The 26,104-nt window shown below is 42.7% G+C and overlaps 1 protein-coding gene across 2 annotated transcripts in view; it reads left to right on the top strand.

Annotated features, from left to right (window-relative positions):
- The window catches only part of CCSER1 (coiled-coil serine rich protein 1), a 934,040-nt gene that overhangs the window by 119,665 nt on the left and 788,271 nt on the right, over positions 1-26,104 (top strand). For both annotated transcript variants that reach the window (XM_015418598.1, XM_015418599.1), the window contains exon 4: positions 12,568-12,688. In XM_015418598.1, coding sequence (XP_015274084.1) covers positions 12,568-12,688 — 121 coding nt within the window. The remainder of the gene's footprint in view (positions 1-12,567; positions 12,689-26,104) is intronic.

Below are 26,104 nucleotides of genomic sequence, written 5' to 3'. Positions count from 1 at the left end.
AATTAAGATTGCTGGGGAAAAGATCAACAACCTCAGATATGCAGACGATACCACTCTAATGGCAGAAAGTGAAGAGGACCTAAAGAGCCTCTTGCTCAGGGTAAAAGAGGAGAGCGCAAAACTGGACTTGAAGCTCAACATCAAAAACCCGAAGATCATGGCATCCGGCCCAATCACTCCGTGGCAAATAGAAGGGGAAGTCGTGGAAGTAGTGACAGACTTCATGTTCCTGGGATCCCAGATCACCGCAGACTGTGACTGCAGCCATGAAATTAAAAGACGTCTGCTCCGTGGAGCCTGCACCGCTCCGCAGGTCCCAGCGTTCGCGGCAAATGCCGACTTATCTGAAGGACTATGAGTGTAAATACTGTTGGAATAACTGATGTACAAAGGTTGATTGCATGTTTGTAAATAATAAAACAATTGGGATGATGGCTTAACTTAGGGGGGAGGAATTGTAATGTATTGAAATGATTACATGAATCACCTCATAGGACTCCCGTGTTAAGCTTCGAGCCAGACCAGGGCTCCTCTGAGCGAACTTCCTATTGGTCGCTTCGTAACAGCGACCAATCAGAACGATACCATTCCCTAGGAGGGAAAGACTCCCATTGGTCTTTATTCTAGCAATCTCATTGGTTGTTATTTGTAAATAGGCGTGGCTACATTAGCCCGGTTATGTTTAAAAGGAGCATAAGCTCCCACTGTTTTCTGTTCTGGTTTCTTACTGAGTTTAGTGCTTGTTCGTTACTTCCAATAAAGCTGAATCACTTGCTGAATCACTCTAAGAGTCCTTTGTTAGCGCGATCTAACAAACAACAACAACAACAACCATTGGTTTTTAAATGTTGCGGTTTCTAATAGTAGTAGAAAGAGTAAGAGTCCAGTAGCACCTTTAAAAACTAACAGAACTGTGGCAAGTTATGTGCTTTTGTGAGTCACTGCTCACTTCTTCAGACTTATTTCCATTTATTATTTGCATCCTCCTGGACTGAATCCTCCTGTACCAAACTGAAACCTAGGTTTCCTGTCTCATTACTAATGCTGATCTCCCCATGCCTCTGTATATCACACCAATGCTGGTATCTCCACCTGTCTGCATATCACACCTAATCCAATCACGCCTGCTGTTGCCATTTAGCATCTGAAATCATTTTTATAAAGCTTAAATCTCCAGTACCTTGTGTTACCTTTTATGGCACACATGGCCCAGCCTGACAAAGTGACATTTATGTCAGATCCGGCCCTCGTAACAAATTAATTCAACATCTCTGATCTAGAAGGACAGAAATGGAAGCAAGAACAAATAGGGGATACTGAACATAATCAAAGAAGGTGAGGTGAACATGTTCGCATTTGGTGGGTTTGGCAGAAAATATTTCTATTCCTACTGCGCACCTCAAAAGCACCATTTTAATCTCCAAAACCAAAGCTAGAGAACATTCCTAGAATTTGAAACATGCTGCAGCACCTTTGTGGGTGCGTTTTTAATAAACTGCAGTTCCTTGGACAAATGTCAAGTATCAGTTTTAGGCATGTTCTTAAATTCCAATCAGTAAAGATGGTAATTGCACACTAGAGATTAAAGTAAATTATGTTCTTGTAAGCAGCGGTTTAGTGAACTAATTAGTAGTATGTTCCTAAATAAGTTCTAATAATGTGTGTGATCATGCACTCCAAAATATAGAAGCAGCTTAATCTATGCCATTACATTGCTAGTAAATTTAGATTGCATTTTGCGGGCATACCAATGTTCTTGTCTACCAGTGGACATCTTTTTCTCCCCCTCATCTGAGGATTGTTGAAATATATGGAAAGGGAAGTCCCATACTGGTGTGCCTTGTGTTCCGGTTGTCACTCTAGTCATCTCCAACCCAAGGCTGCTGCTTTGAGAGTGTGATAGAGGAACTGGAATAGCCCACAAATCTTTCTGATCTGTGCAGTCTGGCTTGCTCCACAAAGGGGTGCTGGCTGCTGTTATAAGGCGCTTTTAAAAACCTCCCTACTAGTGAAAATGATTTGGACTGTGTGTCTGAATAAATATTGGTGTTTTTCTTGGATTGTGGAAATACCTTAACAATTGCAATGTTCCTATCAATGAGGCTTTGGCATCTAGATAATATTCCTCAAGAGTAATAGAAGGGGGCTGCATCCAATAGCTCTAGAGCCAAATACAGCTCAAGACAGAACCAAATGGTGACAGAAAGTGCCGTCAAGTCACAGCTGACTTATGGCGACCCTGTAGGGTTTTCAAGGCAAGAGACATTCAGGGATGGTTTGCCTTTGCCTGCCTCTGTGTCATGATCCTGGTATTCCTTGGAGGTCTCCCATCCAAATACTGGCCAGGGCCAACCCTGCTTAGCTTCTGAGATCTGATGAGATTGGGCTAGCCTGGGCTATCCAGGTCAGGGCTACGGAATCAAATATGGCTCTAAACCCCCCCTCCAATCTCTTTGAGCCTGCAGGCACCTTTGGAATTCTGACACAACATGGTGGACACAGGAACACAGTAGCTGCCACAAAATGGCTACATCCGCTCACATTCAATCACACTGGGGGAAGATCCTTGTGCTGTGGTGGCAGATGCTGCCAAAGCAACATTTTTAAAAAAAATCTGCACAGCCAATCAGATCTCCAGTAGCCATTCAGAAGCCTTGCTGGGCAAACCATGGCCATACCATCTTTCTAAATACACCAGAAAAGGCATCAGTGGGTGCCATGGCTTTAAGGTATATTGGAGGGGTAGGTGGAATGCAAGAATATCCGGTATGCAAAGTGAATGGCAGTCAACTGTTTTTATGGGAACAGAGGGCTTCTTACTACAAGGGAAATGATAGAGTGAGTGGTTGCAAGTAAACGAAGTACAAAGTAAATGCACAGATGTATGCCAGTGGAGTACCACAATTGCACAAGCTGGTCATATGTATATTTATTGCTTTGTTTGAGATCTCACGTGTGGTCTTTTACTTTTTGGGTGATTTAAGTATCCCCCGTATAGTTTTTTTTCTACATTTCAGATTTTTCTGCACACCTGGAGAGTGCCCCAAGTGTGCAGGAAAATCTCTTTGCCCCCTATGTGCTCCAAAGTGTGCAGGAAAATCTCTTTGCTCCCTACGTACTCCAGATATGCGGATTTTGATATCTGCACAGAGGGAACAACAATATGCGGATTTAGATATCTGCACAGAGGGAACAACGTGGCTATTAGATATATAGATGTAGGTCAGGATGTGATATTTGCCACACTTGTCTGTTTTAAAGTATATAGAAGGTTATGACCATTTCACACCTCTAATCCTCTCTCTCGCTTGCAGAGACAACAGCAGACAGGGTAGCCCAGCCCTCTTTAATCAAAGGCCTTACTCATACAGAGTTATTGTCCTGGGCGATGTCCTGGGCGATGCCAGTTTCTGAGCCTGTCTGGGCTAGAAGTGGAAGGTGGGGTACAAGATGATGATCTACAAATGATCTGTGACCATTTAGATATGCTGCGTGAAGATGTGTCTGAGTGATTTGAGGATCTTCTTTTGATGGAAATTCTAGATTGGGTGATAAATCCATTTTCAGATACTGAAGAAGTTGGGATAGTAGAGGAACAAGTAATTGAGCTACAAAATGACACTGAGCCAAAGCCAAAGTTTAAGAAATCATATAACAGTTCTGGTTACAGAACAAAATTTCTGATCACTATCCTGTACCATAGACAGCTGCTTGTCGCATTGCTAACATCTGCTGAAATGTGGTTTATTGTGGTCATCCTGCTTCTCTCCAAGCAGAGAAATTGACTCCAGATTACTAAATATGGTGATGTAAGACTCCTGCTAAGTGACTTTAAACCAGACAATGGGAAGCTGGTATCCCTTCACGAAGGCCATCCATCGCCTTAAGAATTTACTGAACAGAGAGATAGTTACTAAATGTGATATCTAAGATTCTTGCTAAATGACTATCAGACTCTGAAAAGTTGATATCACTGGCTCAAGTTCATCAGTTTTGTTGAATGAATTAACCTTAAAAGTTTTAATTGGATTTTGAATAAATATGCAATTAATTATTATTGGTGTGAATTATTATCTTCCTTAGTGGTTTGGTAAACTGCTATTCTGAATAATGCTTTTTGTAGGGTGCAGGGCACTGGGGGTGAGTTCATAGAACCAAGGGGTGCTGGCCCCAAAAAGTTTGGGAAATGTTGTTCTCGTGCATATACGTTTAATACATTTTGGAAAGTCCACTGAGAAATTTATTGTGGTACACATTTGTGTGTTTACAGTGCCATCGAGTCACATTTGACTTATGGCAACCCTTTAGGGTTTCCAAGGAAAGAGATGAACATAGGTGGTTTTCCATTGCTGCCTCTGTGTAGCAGCCCTAGACTTCCTTGGTAGTCTCCCATCCATATACCAATACTGCTTAGCCATCCAGGTGGAGACAGGTACACAGTTAAATGGAAGCAGGGCTCTTTTTGTAGAAAAAGCCCAGCAGGAACTTATTAGCATAATAGGCCACACCCAATGCCAGAAACTCATTAGCATATTAGGCCACACCCCTGCCAGCACAGCTCATTAGCCTATTAGGCCGCACCCTCATGTTACCAGAAGTGTGGTTATCCAGCCACACCCACCTTTTGCTTGTTATTCTGTTTACCTTGTTTGTTGTCAAAACCCAGGGCTTTTTTTGTAGCAGGAACTCCTTTGCATGTTAGGCCACACACCCCTAATGTAGCCAATCCTAATGGATTTCTGCTGTTGGGTGTGGCCTATTATGCTAATGAGTTCCTGCTGGGCGTGGCCAACTTGGGAGTCAGCCGGAATTCCGTTCCTGTGCGTTCCTACCCCAAAATAGCCCTGAATAGAAGTAAACAGTTAATGTAAAAGGCAGACTGGAAAGTTAGGAATAGTATCTTAGGATTCTACTGGAAGTCAGGCAGGGACGTAAACAATACTTTGAGAACATAAGAGCCCTGCTGGATCAGACCAGTGGTCCACCTAGTCCAGCATCCTGTCTCACAAAGTGGCCAATGAATCCCTCTGGAGGTCCAACAACAGGGCACTGTGGAACCCACTATGGCTGACTCAGGAGTGATCTTTCATTATGTATGAAGCAGGACTGTCTTTCTAAATGAGAGCCAGTTTGGTGTAGTGGTCAGGAGCATGGACTCTAACCTGGGAGAACCAGGTTTGATTCTCCACTCCTCCACATGCAGCTAGCTGGGTGACCTTGGGCAGCCACAGTTCTCTCAGAGCTGTTCTCTCAAGTTAAGTTCTGTCAGAGCTTTCTCAGCCCCATCTTCCTCAAAGGGTGTCTGTTGTGGGGAGAGGAAGGGAAGGAGATTGTAAACCGCTCTGAGACTCTGAGACTCTGAGTGAAGGGTGAGGTATAAATCCAATCTCCTCCTCATCCTTGTCCTCCTCCTCTTCTTATCTCCGTAAAGAGGTGGAATGGAAAAGTAAGGAAACTTTGTGTTGTTAAGGAGCTCTCTCTTATTTGTTTTATTCATAGTCTGTCAGTAGGAGCATTGTCCAAATAATGATTTGGGGAAAATATACGTTAACCTTAAATACCTAGTGATAAAAATGGTTTGATAAACAATTATGGGCTGCTATATATTGAAATGAACTGCTTTTAAATAAATGTTATTATTGTGAACATGTTGACTTCATATTGTGTTGTGCATTTATTGTGTAGAATGTATTGTATAAAATGACAATAGGAGCAATTATTTTAATATACATGTTTGTATTTTTGTATTACAGTAGTCTTGAAAAAGAGGTGTAAAGCTTTTCTTTTAAAATGTAGCATGTCTTCTTTACCCTTATCTCCCCCGCCCCCATGTTTTCCTCTGTTTTTTGGTCATGATTTGGGCTTTTAATTAACAGCCCACTGAAATCAGTGCATATCTTTCTAATATCCTCTAGGCTTTTCGATTTCTGGATCATATTGGAATGTTTTTCCTCTTGGCAAATATAATCTTTAGGGTGACGCTTGTAGTGGGTTGGTAGGATAACCTCATATCCTTCAGTGGTAGGTAATGATAATAATTTTCTTCGGCATGGGACAATATAGTTAGAACAGATTTCAGAAACTATGAATTGGACCTGTTGTACCAATGATAACACCTCCCCCAGCGTAAGGCATCATCCCCTGGTATAAGGAGCTCTTCTGCTAGGTCAGGGCTCCTTGAGTTGTGAGGGGGTATCCAAGTCCATGAATTCATATTAGCACAACAGGAGTTAATGTTTATTTGCTGAAAACTGTAGTGGGATGCCCATGTAACTCTGAATTCCAAAACCAAAAGCCATGTCATATTTTTTTTAAGTCAACACTGACTGGAATAACACAAAACTGTGTGCAAGCTATCCAGTTCTCCATAACTCTTAATCAGGCTGGGTATTAAAATGGGGGGGGGGGGCGGGAATCTTTCTGAGCATGACGTTAAGCCTACCTGTGGTCTGAATTCCAGCCATCTCTACAAACCAATAATGTGACTGTAAAGAACCTGCCTGACCACTAAGTGTCACTGTTTCCTTTTTAAAGTCAAGAACAACCCAAAAATCCTTAAGACAGATTTTAAAAGAGGTGTATTAGGAATTGATGCTTATGGTCATATCTACTTAGCAAGGGTCAGAACGTCCTGTTTTTTTTTGCAGGAATCAGATGAGTTCCCACACCCATCTTGGGGAAGTTTCTAAGGGCATGTGCTTGTTGCATTTGTAAATGATCTGCTTATGTTGTACCTTAACCGTATACTTAAATTGCAGCTGATCTACCCTACAACTAGTTGTATGGTCATCACTTTTTCTGTTTGCCTCTCCACCTTTCTTTGCTATGGTTCAAACAATCAAGCCGTTATAATGTTTTCCAGAGTGAACTAGCCCCGTGGCTCAGTAGGATAGTATCAGCTTTACATGCAGAAGTTCTCAGGGTCAGTTTCCAGCATCATCTGTCAAAAGGGTCAGATAGCAGGTGATCTGTAAGATCCTTATCTGAGACCCTGGAGATCTAGCTAGAGTAGACAATACAGATTTGGATAGACCAATGGGTAAACTCGGTATGTGGCAGCTTCATTTGTTCCTAGAGATAGCTGCAGCTACCTCTGTGATCAGGATGGCTTTTAAAAGGGCTCACCAAATATGCAGCTTAATGCTGTTCCTGTTTAAGCACTTCCTGTTTATTGAACTGGCTGATGGTTCCTCACCTTGTTTGATAGCAAAGACCCTGTGATGCACCTTTCTCATTCACACAGTGCCTACTACCCTCCACAACCTCTGTCCCACAGGTTTAGGGTTGCAGATAGGTTATAATGTCACATGTTGCTACCCTTCTTGCCTCTTTTAAAATCTATAGAGAGTCATGACCTTTTCACATCCCATCTCTCACTTGCAGGGGCATCAAGAGAGAGAATAGCCCAGTGAACCCCGTTAATAATCACCGCTCACTCAAACACTGCACAGTCATTGGGGTTGGGGACTCAAACACAGTTCCATTCACACGCTGCCACCCTTTGTTCATATCCTAATATATGTATATGTGTGTGTGTATACCCCCCCCACCTGAAATCTTAGCGTGTCTGTGTGTGTGTGGGGTTCTTACCCTGAGAAAACCAGCCCACATGGTTAAACAAACAAGGAGTTAACTTTTATTTATGGTTTGAACATAACTGGGAAGAAAGACCAGGAGAGGTTACAACATTTCTTTTGGACTTGTTAAGTCGCGAAGAGTCGGAGAGTGATTCAGCACGAATGCGGCTTTTATTCTTCAACTCGAACTCACTTCCAACACGGTACAACATCAGTCAGCCAGAGACAGCTTTGGCATAGAAGCTGCTCTGTATTTAAACATTCCCGGCTAATATAGCCACGCCTACTATACAATAATCAACCAATGCGGTTGAACCATTAAAGGCCAATCACAAACGTTCCCGCTCAGGGAGCTTCTTCATAGTGATTGGATATTGCTTCCTGGGCTAGTGTTCCTATTGGTTACATTAGGATCCTAGCCCAGGATGAAGCTTTACATGAGGTGGCAATGGGATGATTCACAATACATCCAATACATACATTCAAGTCATTTTGAATACACTACAAATCCCCTATTCCAACATTTGGGATCTTCTGTTATGCATAGACTCTTTATCTAGCTTAAAGCTACTCTTCATCACAGCTTCCCTCAGCCAGACACACTCTCAAATCTTTACCTCTCTAATTGCCGACTCCCAACTGCTGTTTTCCAACTGTCTCTCACTGACATTCTGTCAGCTCCCATGGGTTTCTCTTAGGGAGAGGCAGAACCTAACCTGTCCATCACAAATCCCTTCACTGTAAACCCATGAACAGACAATTGATGTGAGAAGAGGCCAACATATGTAGAGGGTACGTTGGAACAAGTGCAATGGCCATGCCCGTCAGATTACACATGATGTCTGGAGTGTCGGCAGGGTGAAGCTGCTTATGGAAAATGAACCTGCAAATGTTCCCAGTCATGCGGACAGAGCTTATATGCATTCTGCGTAAATAGGTGATGTGCCTACATTCCAGTGACTGCCTGAAGGAGGGGGCTCATGCCTGCCCATTTGGTTAAGAGCAGGGAGGAACCACTGAATTCTTTCCCTCTCTTCATTTGTTGACTTCTTCACGTCTTGTGAGCTCCAGAGAGCCATAACATTTTCCATCAGCTTTTAGGCACAGCTACAGGAAGGTCCTGAATAACACGCAAAAGCTCAGATCTTTACCCAAGGATAATGAAGGGCAAAGGAAGAGTTTGAAAACACTGCCATCCTTGACATCCCTGACTGTGAGGGATTGATGAATATGCCTGATAAAATGCATGTTTTTATTGGCATTTTAAATAGCTTCTTTGTGAAATAAATCACTGCTTTTATTTAGGCCGGCTTGATTTTTAACCTTAAATGAAATGAGTGAGATCCTTTTTTATTTGCTAATGGATAAGTCATGCTATGGAATTATGACACCTACTGCAATTTGGCAGAATTATCTGTGATAGTTGTGGTTCAGATCTATAATCTAGCACAGAAGCTCATAACTTGCTCGCAAAAAATGCCTTTTTACCAACGAGCAGGTCACAAAACAAGTCACAGACAATGATGCTGGAAACATTAAACTATGACATTATCCCTGCATAATAATAGCTTGATGAAAAGTAATCAGAGTTGCCTTTCTCCTTTGCCAGACCACAAACATGGGCACCACATTAATTCAGAATGAACCAACTCCTTAATAATATGTTCCATACTAAGCTCCATTACTTAATGACCGGATCACTTGATAGTTTCATGCCAAATTCTCATCTTGTACTGGAGCCCAGGGATGAAGTGAAGAAGGCCACTCAGTTGCAGTGTATGAAATATTCACATTTGCTACTGCGTCAAGTCCCAGTTGATTTATGGTGACCCTGTAGGGGTTTCAAGGCAGGAAACTTTCAGAGGTGGTTTGCCATTGATTGCCTCTGTGTAGGGTAGGGTTGCCAAGTGTACATACCGTTTGTAGAGGGGGAGCCTTGCCAGGCTCCGGGAGCTCATGAGGGACACGTGCGTGCGTGCTGGCAGCACGTCACAGGAAGTGACGTGCTACGTCGCTTACGTTGGGGGCGTGCCCCAGATCGTCGGGGGGGAACCATATGAGAGCAGGCTAGCCATAGGTATGAAAGAGTTCCCCCCGGGGCCCGATTCCGCCGCTCAGAAAACACTCAGAAATAATGTAGCCTCCAAAGCGGAGGTTTCCCCGCCCCCATCCCCACTTGGCAGCCCTAGTGTAGGGACTCTGGACTTCTTTGGTGGTCACCCATGCAAGTGCTACCCAGGGCCAACCTTGCTTAGCTACTGAGATCTGATGCGAGTAGGCTAGCCATAGTTATGAACAGTGCCTGTGTTTGTTATTTTACCAACTCAGCTTAGAGGGAACTATGATGAACAGTGCCTGTGTTTGTTATTTCAGACATTATATATGAAATAACCATGGAATAGAACTGGTAATCTTTGGACACAAGGATCATGGATCATTTCCTCAGTTTCCTTTCCCCAGTATGATTGTGCCTGCAACTCTGGTTTGAAGCAAGATTGACCAATGAAAGTAGAAAGTGGAGATATTGAGGGTGCTAGTTTGCTATGCCAATCATCCATAGTTGAAGTTAATTTGATAGGAATATGTTGTCATCTGTGGTATTTGGCCTTTCTTTTGGATTGTTTCAAAAGATTTCAAGTAATATTTTTTGGCAAATGAAACTCTGTTCTATATGTACCCAATCCAAGGTAGAATCCACCCTCTTTAAAAATAGAAAATCACAGCAGTATCCAACAGCAGTGTATGTTGTATGTTTGTGTGCTTGTTTTATACCACAGAACTTGTTAACATCCCCAATAGCTCTTGGGGATGTTAAAATATTGTTTTAATTTGAGTAATTGCAAAAAGGATCTTGCTAGTAACATTGGGTTCATGAATTTTAACAATCCACTGGAGGTATGTGTTTCTTGGTTGTGACATGAATGTCATTGAAACACAGTGGTAGTGTTTGTTTTTTTTTAGGTGGGTCTTGTTTTTCATTTTTACCTGCAAATGTAGCAATGTAACAATTTAATATGTCACCAAGCTTTTGAGAATGAAAGTTATGAAAACATGCAGAGTGGTCTGGAAGGGGAATAGTGAGAATTATAAGCCTCCTTACACATTCAAGGGCTTTTGTAAACAAAGTAGGGTCTTAGGAAACTGTTTTCTTTATGGATTTCTCCATAATGACTGGGCTGCTGCTATTTTTTTAATATCATTGCATTCAAAGAATCGAAAACCTCTTCAGAACTGATATCTCCAGCAATTATGTACTCAACATTAGTCTTCTCCATTGAAATCCTTTCTTGATAACACAAAGCATATCTAACTGCATCCTTTGTGACTATTGTTTTAAAAAAGGTGAAAAAGAAACAATGCTTGGTAGAATGTAATTCATTTGCCAGTAATGGTCCTATTACAGTAATTACTGTTTTCTGATAGTGGCTTTGCAGTGTTTAAATACCCTGGCCTGGGACTTAATTGCAGATTTATAACAACTAAGCCTTTGGGGGCCATTGTCCTCTGTAATCACATTCTTTTAAGTAATGGTCTGAAGAACAAAACTTTTGTACCAATTGTTGTACTATTGATTACTGTCATCATTTCATTTGCTCCTTTTGAAAGGCCAAAATCTAAACAGAGAGTCAGTTTAGAATACTATATTGTGTGTGCGTGTATTTACATTTTTAGGGCTCTCTGTTGGGCTCTGCAGTGCGTTTTGAGTCAAAACTCTAAGAGTTCCATTGTTTTACCAAACCTACAATGGGACAGAAAAAGATGTGGCTCAAAACTACATTCAAATACTCCAGGCCAAGCCATACTAACTGCAGAGTCACCGCTGAACGGCCATAAATCTATGCAGACAGTACCATAAAACCAAGATATCAAAGGAAGTGAAATCAGCATGCAGTGTGGAGGCTAGCATAAAATCCGACAATCAAAGAAAATGAAAATGGCATGCAATGCAGAGAGGAATTTCTGTTCCAACCTGGGTTTGGTAAAACAGTGAAGTGAATGCTAGATGCAGAATGAGTGACAGTCTTAAGTACTCTGCCTGGGGAGAGACTGCCAAAGTGAAGTTCCACCATAGGCAAGATTTGAGATCTCACTGTATTTCCGTTCCTACCACAAATGCACCATGAAGAAATAATAAAGATCTCATTAAATACCTGTGTACATTTCCCTGGAAACCCTAAAATCAACAGTGTTTTCTAACATGTTTGCAGATGTTTAAGGACAAATGCGTGTTGTCTACAGTTGACGGGCTTGTTGTGGGAAATGCCATCAAAACACCACTGTCCTTAGTCAACTTCAGATGTTACAGTGAATGCATGTTCATGCTATATGTACTTGCATACATCTGTTTTTAAGAAACAGCCTTTGTGCATTCACTTTGTAATTGAAACCAGGGACCAGTATCTGGCTAAATGTTGCGTTTGTATCACACATTGAGGTTTACATGTGTTGAATGTAACGTGAGAATTATTCAATGCAGATTTTTTAAAAAAACCAAGTGTATCACGTTGATTGTACCTGCATTTCTTGTAATTTCTGAGCAAGGTTCTCATGGCAGCCATATTTTCTGCCTAATATATAAAAGGGTAAAACAGACCCGTTTTAAGTAATACTTGTGGCTACCTCTAGGGCCAGTTTAAGTTATTGGATAGGGCCAGAGTTTTGTTCATGTATATGGGAAGAAGGCTCATGTAACAGCACAAAATTATTGGTGTTTACCGTACCTGTACTAGATTTGCTCTGGGAAAGGAGAGTCTGTAGCCAAGAATTATGGTTTAGATACATGAAAAAGTAGGGATGGAGAAGCATTTACTCCGCTTTGAGCACCTTGGGATAAAATATCTTTAATAGATCTCCTGGAATCTCATCTGGTTTGACCCAAAGTTTCTTGGAGGAAATATAGGATGCAAAATGTCCCTAGTTTTAATACAAATAATGTCTGGAAACAACAGTAATAAATGTGCTGGTAACTAAACAAATGCTATTCTTGCAGTTTGCCGGGAAGATTCACATCAGTCTATAGTCTCTTGTGCTGCAGTGCTACTTACTCCCATTGAACCGTCTGCTGAAGGGAAGAATAAAGAACAGCCAAAAATGCCTGAAGTGACCAAACAGTGAGTGACTAATACACTGTTAACTCTTTAATGTACTTTAAACAGTGAGCGTGAATTCTGGCTTTCGTTATTCACACACTGCACATCTTCTCTTTCTGATGCATGGTAAACTTCTTTTTAGCACACAGTAGGATGATTCAAACAACTAATAAATAGTGTAGGCCCTGTGATCTGTGGTAAGTAATGTATTGGTTCTGTATCTGCTCTGAGTTATGTTGCCCTCCTCCATGTTTGTGGCAGCAAAGGGCATATTAAGAGTCTTTGTGTTTGTAATAACCCAAAGTAATGTTATGATATGTTCCTCAACTTAACCTCTCTATTTGTACATCTTTGTCTTTTGTGCAAGGTTTTCTTTTATTCCTCAGTCTTAGAATATTTTGCTTCTTTATTACTTTATTGCTTTGATATAAGTCCAGGCAGCAACTTGCAAAAATAGTTATGGGTTTCCAGGTAAATCATATGAACAACATGGACCGCTATGTTATAATAATGTGTTAGGGGAGAATCATGACCACAACACAAGGAGTGTGCAGAGGCTCTAGCTGTGGACTCAGATGCTATAAGAAGTCTTCTACACAAATTGTGTTAGTCTGATGTAACAAAACTGAAGTCCAGGGGGGAAAAAGACTACTTATACCAACCTCATTTCCTTCTTTGATCGAGTGATGAGCTTACTGGATCAAGGGAATGCTGTTGATGTTGTTTACCTGGATTTCAGTAAAGCTTTTGACAGGGTTCACCATGTTCTGATGGATAAACTAGGGGACTGTGGACTGGACTCTAGGATAGTAGGGTGGATAGGGAACTAGTTGGAGAACCAGACTCAGAGAGTAGTTGTCAATGGCATTTCATCTGAATGGAGGGAGGTGCCCAGTGGGGTGCCATAGGGCTCGATTCTGGGCCTGGTACTTTTCAATATGTTTATAAATAATCTGGATGAGGGTGTGGAGGGGCTACTCATTAAATTTGCAGATAATGCCAAATTGGGAGGAGCAGCAAACACACCAGTAGAAATATAATTCAATGAGATCTGAACACGCTGGAAAAGTGGGTGGATGTGAACAAGAACAACAATGCAATTTAACAAGGATAAGTGCTGAGTTCTACACCTGGGTAACAAAAATGAGTAACATGCGTACTGGATGGGGGATACACTTCTGGGTAGCAGTGTGTGTGAACAAGATGTGGGGGTATGGGTGGACCATAAGTTAAATATGAGCACCCAGTGTGATGCGGCGACAAAAAAGGCAAATGTGATTTTTGGGGTGTATTAACGGAGGCATAACATCCAGATCACAAGATGTAATAGTTCCTCTGTACACTGCATTGGTCAGACCACACCTGGAGTATTGTGTGCAATCCTGGAGGCCTCACTGCAAAAAGGATGTGGACAGAATGGAGCATGTGCAGAGGAGAGTGATGAGGATGATCGGGGGCCTGGAGACCAAGCCTTATGATTAAAGGCTGAAGGATTTGAGAATGTTTATGATTAAAGAATGAAGGATTTGAGAAGAGGGTTGTACAACAGTGGAATCAGTTGCCTAGGAAGGTGGTGAGCTCCCTCTCACTGGCAGTCTTTAAGCAGCCGCTGGGCAAACACTTGTCAGGGATGCTCTAGGCTGGTCCTGCATTGAGCAGGGGGTTGGACTAGGTGGCCTGTATGGCCCCTTCCAACTCTGTGATTGTATGATTCTGTATAATCTATCTCAGTTTCTATCAATTTGGCCTATATCTGTGTCTATGGACAGAGAGGGGGGAAACGTTTGTGTACTGTGGAGCAAATGACTGCGATGCACCAAACACAGCAGAAGGTGTCTCAAGTTTTCATGAAGACCGTTTAGCAATGTTTTCCTCATTTAAAAAAAGAAAAGAAAAAAAGAAAAACAGCTTTTCATAAATTCCTCAGAAGACTGTTATTTCTGTGTTGAGAGATTACGGGATGTAATCATATAAACAGTAAAGCCTACTGAACATAATGGGACTTACTGCAGGGAAGATATGCATGGCATTTTGCTGAAAATATTTAATATTTAAATTAAGTTCAGATTTCATATTAAAGGTGAAACTAGGCTTTTTAAATATGATTGAAAAATCTGTTTTTATCCACCTTGATGCACAGTGTAACTCTTTTGAAAGTGTTGCTGCAGCAACAGTTCTTCATCACAAACACTGTTTTTTCTTGTTATGCTGATTTAATACTGGAAGAGAAAGGCAAGAAGGATTCCTTTAAGTGGTAGAAAGCTAGTCTCAGTGAGTTTGATAAAAGGGGACACAGGCTGTGGCAAATAAAATGCAAGTCTGCGAGCAGGCAGGCAAAAAGGGAATATAAGGAGCATATAGCAAAAAAAGCATAAAGACCAACAATAAAACTTTCTTCAAATACATTAGAAGCGAGAAACCAGCCAGGGAGGCAGTGGGGCCCTTGGATGACCAAGGGGTAAAAGGAGTACTGAAGGATGATAGGGAAATGGCTGAGAAGCTGAATGCATTTTTTGCCTCTGTCTTCACCGTGGAAGATGAGAAGTGCTTGCCCACTCCGGAACTGCTGATTTTGGGAGGGGTATTGAAAGACCTGAGTCAGATTGAGGTGACGACAGAGGAGGTCCTACGACTGATAGCTTAAAAACGGATAAATCACCAGGCCCGGATGGCATACATCCGAGAGTTCTCAAAGAACTCAAATGTGAACTTCTGGCTCTCCTGACAAAAATATGTAATCTTTCATTAAAATCTGCTTCCATTCCTGAGGACTGTAAGGTAGCTAATGTCACTCCCATCTTTAAAAAGGGTTCCAGAGGAGATCCGGGAAATTACAGACCAGTCAGTCTGATGCCAATACTGGGTAAGTTGATGGAAACTGTTATTAAGGAAAGAATTAGTAGGCACATTGATGAACAAAACCTATTGAGGCAGACTCAGCATGGGTTCTGTAAGGGAAGATCTTGTCTCACTAACCTGTTAGTGTTCTTTGAGTGAACAAACCCAAATAGATGATGTTTACCTTGACTTCCAGAAAGCTTTTGATAAAGTTCCTCATCAAAGGCTCCTAAGTGGTAGGGTACCACAGGGATCAGTACTCGGTCCGATGATTTTTAACTTGTTCATTAATGATTTGGAGTTGGGAGTAGGCAGTGAGGTAGCTAAATTTGCAGATAACACAAAGTTGTTCAGGGTGGTGAGAACCAGAGAGGATTGTGAGGCACTCCAAAGGGATCTGTTGAGGATGGGCGAGTGGGCATCAACATGGCAAATGGGGTTCAATGTGGCCAAGGGCAAAGTGATGCACATTGGAGCCAAAAATCCCAACTATAAATACACGTTGATGGGGTCCGAACTGGCAGAGACTGACCAAGAGAGAGATCTTGGGGTTGTCGTAAATAACTCAATGAAAATGTCAAGACAGTGTGCGACTGCAATAAAAAAGGCCAATGCTATGCTGGGGATTATTAGGAAAGGAATTGAAAATAAATCAGCCAGTATCATAATACCCCTGTATAAATCAATGGTGCAACCTCATTTGGAATACTGTGTACAGTTCTGGTCACCACACCTCAAAAAGGATATTATAGCATTGGAAAAGTGTAGAAAAGGGCAACTAGAATGATAGAAGGGTTGGAACACTTTCCCTATGAAGAAAGGTTAAAGCGCTTGGAGCTCTTTAGCTTGGAGAAACGAAGGCTGAGGGCTATTAGCCATAAGGTATAGGTAGGAACTCTGGGGCAAGTGATGCTCTGTATTTTTGGTGCTGGGGGGGGCAACGGTGGGAGTGCTTCTAGCATCTTGGTCCTACTGATGGACCTCCTGATGGCACCTGGTATTTTTGGCCACTGTGTGACAGAGTGGATGGGCCATTGACCTGATCCAACATTGGCTTCTCTTATGTTCTTATGAGAAATTACTATGTGTGTGTGTGTTTCTATGTGAGAATCTCACCCAGAAGCTGAATGGAGTCCCGTGTGCCTCTCAATTTTAGATCATCAATTTCTGTCATGCACCCCGAGTCCCCCTAGCGGTGAGCCGCCCATCGCCATTCCGTCATCGGATGAGAGTTAGCCTGGAGTACTCTGACCACCATGTGGGTGTGAGAATCTCACCCAGAAGCTGAATGGAGTCCCGTGTGCCTCTCAATTTTAGATCATCAATTTCTGTCATGCACCCCGAGTCCCCCTAGCGGTGAGCCGCCCATCGCCATTCTGTCATCGGATGAGAGTTAGCCTGGAGTACTCTGACCACCATGTGGCATCTTCCTCCTCTGTTGGGGAACTAAGAGCTGAGGGGTGGTTCCAAGGAAGGAGGGAGTAATTGCCTCAGATGATGAGACCTTCAGAGGGTTGCCTCACCACTCTTCCCACCCTAGGTATCTGGCCTTTGACCATTCACTCGGTCCAGCTATGCTCCCTTCTCTCTAGTAGCTGCAGCTGTAGCTAGCCCAGCCCTCCTCATCGGCCATCAGCTGTAGCCAGCCCAGCCCTCCTCATCGGCCGCCTCCACTCCTTCTTTTATTAGACCCTCGGCCCCTTGTTCCTTCCCTACTCCGTCCCTACCCCCTTGTAAAGGCTTAGATGCCGTGGCCCATGGCTCCGCCCCTCTCCCGTGCTCCGGGGCCAGGTCTTGCTGTGCTGCTCCTCCCACGGCTATTCCGGCTTCTTCGGTTGCCTGCTCTGTCGCCCCCTGGGCCCGTCTGGCCTACTTCCACCCCGCGGGTCGTAGGACGAGCCGGGCTCACCCGGTGGCCGTGACTCATCACCGCGGCTCATGTTGCTCCTTTGGGACCGCCTCCTGGCCCTTGCTGCACTCCCGGGGCGCCTCCGTGCCTGCCCTCCATCCACTTGCTGCTGTGCCGTGCTCGTCACCGTCCTCTCTGCCTGGCAGGGTGAGTTGTGTGTTGGGGGGGGCCCTTGGGCGACCGTTCCCTTGCTGCGTTCCTCCAGGTCTGAGAGCTCCCAGCCAGGGCCGGGACAATTTCACACTGGAACCTCCATTGAATGTGTCTTGGTGATGTTAGCATCAGCTGTAGAATGTCCGAGGTGGCCAAGTTCCCTACCCCCCCCCACTGGATTCAGAATTTTGTCACTGTTGTCATATTTGTGCCCACAGATATAGTATAATCTTGAGTACTGATTATCGTTAAGTATTAAGAACCTGCCCTTCCCCCCAGTACAGTAATTAAAGGAGCTCCAAAGAAATAACAACTGGAGTACAGTTTTTATTTGTTGGAATCACTTCTGCTTGATTTTTTAAAAATGAAATTAGATTTCCTGATCTTCACTTTCATAATCTTGTGCCGTTAGCTATTGATCAGTGAACAAAATTCTAAATTCTTTTTCTGCTCTACTGGGAACATCTGTGGATGTTCATTTAATACTTTGAACCTTTGTTCCTCTTCTTATTTCCCTCCGGAACAGACATAAATTGCTACTTTGTCAGTTGCAATCTGGGACCTTAATTTTTCAGCAGGCTATAGTGGATACTTTTTTCTGTTTACCTTGGTGGATGATTGGAGACAGTTTTATTGAAATAGTAGTATTTGATTATGGAGTACCATTTGTTGTCAATTGTGCTTCATAATAACAGATATAAACCCTATTGTCTAGGTTCATTGAGTTTTCTGAGAACAGTTAATGCTGAAGGATTTCTTTTAAAGTCATCTGGGCATAAATTCCATACTTATTTAAGCATTAAATTAATACTCTTTGTAGAGAACTGAAAGCCCATCATGAGGCCAAGTTCTAGGACTTTTGTTTTAGTTAATCTCATTCATAGGCTGACAGAGAGAGTGAGTAACCCACAGACAACCAAAAAGCTTCCATGGTAGAGCAGGGATTTGAACCTGAATATACCAGACGGTTGCACTCTAACCATGACATCGTGCTGACTCTTTGGTTCCAAGCTGATACTTACCAGTATCAGTATAGGACAGCAAATTGACAGTTATTTAGTTTAACCCAGGGGTCATTTCCTGCAGAAGCGCACAGGAGCGGAGCTCCGGCAGTAAAGAGCCCAGGGGGCGGGCACATGCAACAAGCCCCGCCCTCTGCTCCCAGCAGCCCTCAGTCAGAGCAAGAAGCAGGCAGGTAAATTGCAGAGCCCCCCCCCGGTCCAAGACAGTCCAGTGGCACCTTTAAGACCAACTTTTATTCAGGTACAAGCACTCCCTCCTCTGTGAGGACAGATCTGCACTCCCCCCCCCCAAGCTAGCAATCCAAAACAGTCCAGTGGAGCCTGAGCGGTGGGTGTTGCCTTCTGACACACTTCCGGTGATGTCAGGGTGTGTGGCATATGCAAATAAGTTATGCTAATGAGTTATGCTAATGAGATCCTGCACCTCTTTTTCTACGAAATGACCCCTGGTTTAACCTCTTCTCAATAATTTGGATAGTTTTACTTCAGGAACTTCTTTGGTTAAGATCCAGCATGTCTTGCCACTCTGTAGTACCCCCCTGCTCCCCAAAAGGCATTTGCAGACAACTTGATAGAAGCAAGAAGCAAAAAGCAAATGAACTTGGGCGTTCTGACTCTTCAAGTGTAGATTATATTTCCGTACACCCTTTTCCTGCTGGGTGACATTTGTTCAGTGTTGATTTGTTGTTGAAATTCATAGAAATAAAACAATGTTTAAAAGCACGCTGACATTTGGGGTAACCATTCCAGGCCTCTTGTGTTGCCATGGCGACGCTCCGGCAAGCTTCTCATAGAAGGGCATGGATTCCTACACCTAGGTGAACTTCCCTTTAGATTGGTAGAAAGGGCTAAATATATTCTATCAGTTCTTTAAAAAAAAAAGTCAGGAACACGTTGAAATGGCTACATGAGGGGAAGACTCTCTCCTAGCTGTGAGCATAGGAAAGGAGGCTGGCTAGCTTGTGTTTTGGAAAGGGGGGAAAAAGTTCTTTTTACGTGTGGCTGATCACAGAATGCTTCTTGAAAGTGCATGCTGTTTGTTAGGGACCATCCGAGGAGGCTGGAAATAGGAAGGTAATGAAGATTACTCTAATGCTGTGGTTTACTGTCAGGCAGTGCTTGGTGCTTGATTCTTGCAGTACTGAGATGCCATTAAAGAATGTCGTCATTTTGCTGGATGCAAACGCCACGAGAGCAGATTCGCACAGTATGTTTTGCGTCTTGAGACTGCTAGCTTGTTTCTGGGGTACTTTGTTCCTGAGCCTCTAGTATGTCCCTGATTCTGCTTTTAAGAGTTTTGGAAAAGGCTGTTACAACATATGCCTACTTGCACAGAGTTTGCTTGCTACTCGTAACATCAAGGGCTTCTGGAATACTTGCCCATGTCTCTGAACGTCTTCCTAGTGACCCCTACCTGGCTGTCTCCCTACCAGTTTCGGGGGCTCTTCTAAAGCCCTTCCTTTCTGGGAAATTTACTAGATGGGTTTTGATGAATTACCTGAGAACAGTTTAGCTGGGCAGCCACACTTTTAAATATTTTATATTAACTTTAATTTTTAATTGATTATTATTATTATTTTTATTTATAAGCTGACGAGCAGAATAGCTAATAGGCTGTATCATGTGTTTTAAAATAAGTAGGTTTGGGTTGGCCTTTTGGCAAGGAAATATGGGTTGAATCCAATTCAAAAAATTTTGCTTTCAGAAGGGATTTCCCACTGCTGCCCACAGTTGCCTCAGAAATGCTGCTCTAAGGGGAATCAGGGGACCCCCGACAAGCAGCTTGAAGGAAGCTGGAAGTCTGTAGCGGGCGTGGAGATTGTCCTCCCTTCTGTCAACCTGACGTTTCCACTGAATTCAACCAATAGTTTATAATTTCTGAGAGGGGATTTCCTTATAACAAGTGGGGAGGGGACCCACAGAATTTGTAGAGAATTGCATCTACTCCACACTGCCCCCTACTTTTTTTGCTTCTCCTTTCCTCATCCCCTTGCCTCTTTTCACTCCCCCTTTTCTTATCGCCTCGTCACTTTTGGTTTCTTTCTCACCTTCTAATCATTATTTTCAGTGCCTTTCCAGGACAACAGCCTACTGTTTTGGTGGGGTTGCTAGGCAACTCCATACCATGATCTCATGAGGTTTCATGAGATTGTCCATTTTTTGGGGGGGGATTTTAACCTCCCCTTATCATTTTGGGGAGATTTTTCTGCAAACCCAGGGGGAAATCCCTTTTCTCTGTATATTGCCCTATGGTGTAGATTTTTTTATCCACATTCAATGGCCATATTCAGAATGAGATATATGGATAATTATAAGCCAGCATGATGAAAGGTCAGAACTGGACTAGCACTACTGAAACCGCAATTTGACCCCCTCACTTTTTAATTACTTGTGTGTAGATTCAACTGTAGTTACACCCTTCAGTTGTGTAAATATGTGAATGATGTAAACACCAGCATTTAAGAAATGCAATTTGAAATCACATTCCAGATTTTAAAAAATTAAATATACTCCATGTATGCTGTATCTGCTTTCATCAAGAGATGACTGAGCCAAATATTACTGAGTTAATGAACCATTTAATCTAGAGCTGTGCTGGAAAGGTGGCATGCAGAAGAAGTCTTTTTGCTGAAGATATTTCAAGCCATGAAAAGTCTTTTGCTTTCTCTTTGAATTAACTATATTTATCATCAGTAAGGTCACATAGCCAAATCTGACTCGATGCATGATGATTGGCTTGCTCTTAAAGGAAAATATGTTTGGGCAAAATCTCACCACAGCAAAAGGCATTAGGAACAATGTTGCCCTCTTTAGTTCTACCCATTTGAGACCGAACATTCAGCGCAGTCCTAATCTCATCACAACGCCAGGACAAAAGTATAGTTAGAAGGTACCCGATATAATAATCTTACTGAAGCTAAGTAGACCTGGATCTTGTAAGTGCCTTAATAAAAGACCTCCTGGAAACCACTGTGTGTGTCACCTTGAATTCTGTAATGGCGGACAGTTGGTATATTAATGTAATAAATCAATATATGCCTCGCTCCTCACAAAAAAACAATCCTTGTTAGCACCAGAGCAAGTTCCAGTGAGTTTACCTCAAAATACTACGACCCAAGAGAACATGATCACAATGGATATCTCTCTTTTATCCCATACAGGAAAAGTAACTATCAAGTCTATATCACATAAGAGTCCCGGTAATAATTATTATTGCTGCTGCATGAGACCACTATAGCTCGGCGCTTGCCCACTCATTTCCTGGCTGTAAGAACTGAAACTGAATGTACTGCACTGCCCACTCTAAATGTTTTAAATTGGTTTTATTGTATCAATTCAATATTGTTATTTACCGTTCGATTGACTTATTTTAAGATTGTATTAATTTTTGTGAGCTGCCCTGAGCCCACTTGCAGGAAGGGTGAGATAAAAAATAAAATAAAAAATAAAAAATAATCTGGGCAGTGCTATCAAAATATAACTAGGGATGCTACTAAATTTCGCAACTCTGCCATTTTATCTTGAAAATGCTCCTCTCCCCCCAATTTTGCCTCTCCCTTGCATGGATCATACCTGTAAGCGTTAATTCACTTTCCTTGTGTCAAATGTTTACCATTTAGTTTATGGAATTTTATTATCTTTTAATTTTTTTGCAAAAGCGGTTTAAAAATGTATACAAATGGCATGCATGAAACAAATCAATCAGGAAGAACAAAAAAAGGACGAAACCAAACGTCTCCCAATGAGAACATATTAAAACAAAAAAGAATAAAAATAGCATATTTGTACGTCCTTAAAAATAACCCATTTCAACTGTGCAGAAGCCTGAAAATGTAATTTTAGAGACTGTCTTCGGTGAACTGCATCTGGTTTGGCAGAATGTAAAATCAAGCCTCTTTGTTGCTTGAAAAGCAGTATGGTGCAGTGGTCAAAGTGCCTTCTATCAGCTGTTTATGGTTAATCAACTCTCCCCTTTCATAGACTTAGATGACTTAGCCACACTAATCCATACTTTTATAACTTCACAGTTGTACTACTACAACTGTGATTTACGTTGGCCTGCTCTTGAATACAGTTCAGAAACTACAAATGGTTAAGAATGTGGTAGCCAGATTACTGTCAGGGTCTAGCTGATGGAAACACGCATGGTCTATTTTAACATAGCTAAACTTGCTTCCAGTTCATTTCCTAGCCCTAGTCCAGAAGTGATTACATCCTAAAAATTACTCATGGCCTAGGGCCCACATATCTGAAAGATGGTCTCTCTCCATATATCCTCATATTCCAACTATGATGGTCTGGTTATCACTTTCTAGTTGTTCCCTCACTTCAAGTAGCCCACTTGGCATCTACTAGACTCTGTTCGTTCTCTGTAAAGGCTTCCACCTGGGGAGGCGCCATTTTAGGGGGCTCTGTAAGATCATTTTATTTGTGAGGGTTTTTAATAGAGTTTAATTTGTAGGCATTTTTTTGGGCAGCGGGGAATAAATGGGATATTACTGTAACACATACGTTTTAATTTTGGGAACTGTAAGCTATCGGCAGCCCCAAGGGAAAGGTGGAATATAAATATTTTAATTAATAAACAAATAATTGTATAATATTAAAGATTACTAATTTGAGCAGCCCTTTTCTGTAAATAAGGAGCTGCGGTGGCTCAAGTGGTTAAGACGCTGAACTGCAGGCTGTGGAAGGTCGGTAGTTCAGCAGTTCGAGACCTGAGTGTGCTGCATGACGGAGTGAGCTCCCGTCTCTAGTTCCAGCTCTTGCCAACCTAGCAGTTCGAAAGCAAGAAATTGCAAGTAGATAAATAGGTACCACTTTGGTGGGAAGGTAACAGCGTTCCGTGCGCCTCGGTGTTTAGTCATGCTGGCCGCATGACCACGGAAACGTCTTCGGACAGCGCTGGCTCTTCGGCTTTGAAACGGAGATGAGCACCACAACCCTAGAGTTGGATTCGACTGGCTTTCGAGCAAGGGAACCTTTACCTTTACCTTTTTTTCCTGTAAATGTTTACAATAGATGGTGGGAATATTTCAGCTGAATTCATGTTTTGTTTTCCTAAAAGGTAACATTTTAATAGCCTGCAGACTAACAATAGCCAAGTGCTACCAGGACTGTAAAACAGCATGGTCTCAACAGTCTGTTGTGACTCAAGCACTGAATAGAGAGAAGGTTATAAGTGACATAGCTTATTAGCTCTGCATTGTCCTTCCTTCCAGCAAGACTGAACTTCAGTCAGTCAAGAACTTACGTCTAGTATGCCTTCTTTTTAAAGGCCTCAGAGTTCAATAAAACGTGAACATCTTCCAATGTAACCCACTTAATAACGTCTATAAATGGCTTGACGTGAATGTCTTCTAGTTGGTTAGAAAACCCGAAGGTCATGGTAGGTGAGACTGAGAAGCTTTTTCACCATTAGGTGCACAATAACAGATTGAAGTTGATGCATGACCTCATGTCACCTGGAAAGATAAGTAACTATGGGTTCAGCATTCTTAATACAGGTCTTAGGTATATAGATCCTCATCTTGATTTTCATACATTTCCTAACTTAATAGAAGAAATGGCCACATTTTCTGCTAAAATCCTGCAGAATGGTGTTCATATGTTATTTTAAGTCCCATTATGCCATCGCCATTTTTTTTTTTAAGACTAGAGGCAACTGTGTGTTAGTTGTAATGACTTTTTTGCAAACTGGAATTTGGGGCGGGGGTAGGGTTGCCAGGTCCCCTCACTGCTCCAGCAGGGGGATTTGGGGGGTATTTTTTTGGGGGGGGAGGGACGTTGTGTGGCAGTGTTCCCTTTTTGGGGCGGGGCCTACCCCACAGGCCAGCTGATTGGTGGCAGGGAGAAGCCCCTGAAACCAGGGGATCCCCCGCAAGGTTTACAGAGTGCCCTTCAAGGTGGGGGTTTACAGAGTGCCCTTCAATTAGCATTGCCAACAACTGACCAGGCATCCAGGTTGTTAAAATGGGATATCTTTAGCTCAGCAGTATGCTGTGAAATATGAACATTTTAAATCATGAGTATGAAACCTCCAGTTACTTACTGGAGGGTGGGGAGGTATCCCAGGTGTTTTTGCCAGAAGCCGTGAAGTTGTAGAACATATATCAGAAATGAGATTTGCTCTTCTTTCATTTGCTTCAGAGAGCAAAGTGAAGGGAAACACATGGATCTGTGCATATTAAAAGGTAAAGGTTCCCTTGCTCGAAAGCCAGTCGAGTCCGACTCTAGGGTTGCGGTGCTCATCTCCGTTTCAAATCCGAAGGGCCAGCGCTGTCCGAAGACATTTCCGTGGTCATGTGGCCGGCATGACTAAACACCAAGGCGCACGGAACGCTGTCACCTTCCCACCAAAGTGGTACCTATTTATCTACTTGCAATTTCTTGCTTTCGAACTGCTAGGTTGGCAGGACCTGGAACTAGAGACGGGAGCTCACTCCGTCATGCGGCACACTCAGGTCTTGAACTGGTGAACTCCCGACCTTCCACAGCCTGCAGTTCAGTGTCTTAACCACTTGAGCTACCGCAGCTCCCTCTGTGCATATTACTTAAGAATAAAAAACAGACAGAACGTGGCAAAATTGCGTACGAAGAACATGACTGTGAATTTGACTGCCTTTCTAGACTTTGCATATTACGTAGGGAGATTTATAGTGCAGTCCTAAGAAGAGTTGAAGTCAGTGAGCTCAAAAGAGTGTAACTCTTCTTAGAATGGCACTGTTAATCCTGTCATAAAATGAGATTTAAAACTTGGAGTTAACACATTAGAAAAGATACGATGTCTTAATATCTTCTTTTAAAAACCTGAACAATTCCAACCTGTGATCTAGCTGAAGTCTTCAATTACAGCTACATGACAGATCCTTTATACATTAACTGTAACCGCAAAGAAAAGAATTCAAAAGGGAGTCTCGTATGTCAAGCTGTATGGCCTTAACAGGGCAGAAGTAAAGTATATGTTGAGTTAGTTTGTGAACAGCAATCAGCCGAAGTAGGCACTGGCATGTTTTATTCAGTCCACGGAGATATGCAGCTTGGGTGGAGCACATGGAGTATTCTAATGTCCACCGCAGCATACCACTGGTCTGTCAAAATCTGTATTGTCTGCACTGACAGGCAGCAGCTCTTTGGGGTCTTGAGTAGAAATTAGATATGCTAGATATGCTGAGCATTGAACCTGGCAGGGGTCATTTCGTAGAAAAAGAGCTAGGGGAACTCATTAGCATAACTCATTAGCATATGCCACACCCCCTGACATCACCGGAAGTGTGTCATAAGGCCACACACCCCGCCCCCAACGGTCCCGGCCGCCACCGCCAGCCTTGCAGCTCCACTGCCGAGCCCCATGAGGGGCCCGGCTGTGGACCTGCAAGGCCGGCGGGAGTGCAAGGAAGCCCCGCGAAGGCCCTCCCTGGCCCCAGGTAGGCAGGGGTGGGGAGAGGCAGGGAGGAAGCAAATTACCCTCCCTCTTCTCCTGCCTCCTCCTTGCTGAATAAGGGCGCGCAAAGG

This window comes from Gekko japonicus, unplaced genomic scaffold, assembly GCF_001447785.1.
Source record: "Gekko japonicus isolate JY-2015 unplaced genomic scaffold, Gekko_japonicus_V1.1 scaffold387, whole genome shotgun sequence".
Taxonomy (NCBI): Eukaryota; Metazoa; Chordata; class Lepidosauria; order Squamata; family Gekkonidae; genus Gekko; species Gekko japonicus.
The sequence above is the reverse complement of the archived record's forward strand: the minus strand, read 5'-3'. Positions and strand labels throughout refer to the sequence as shown.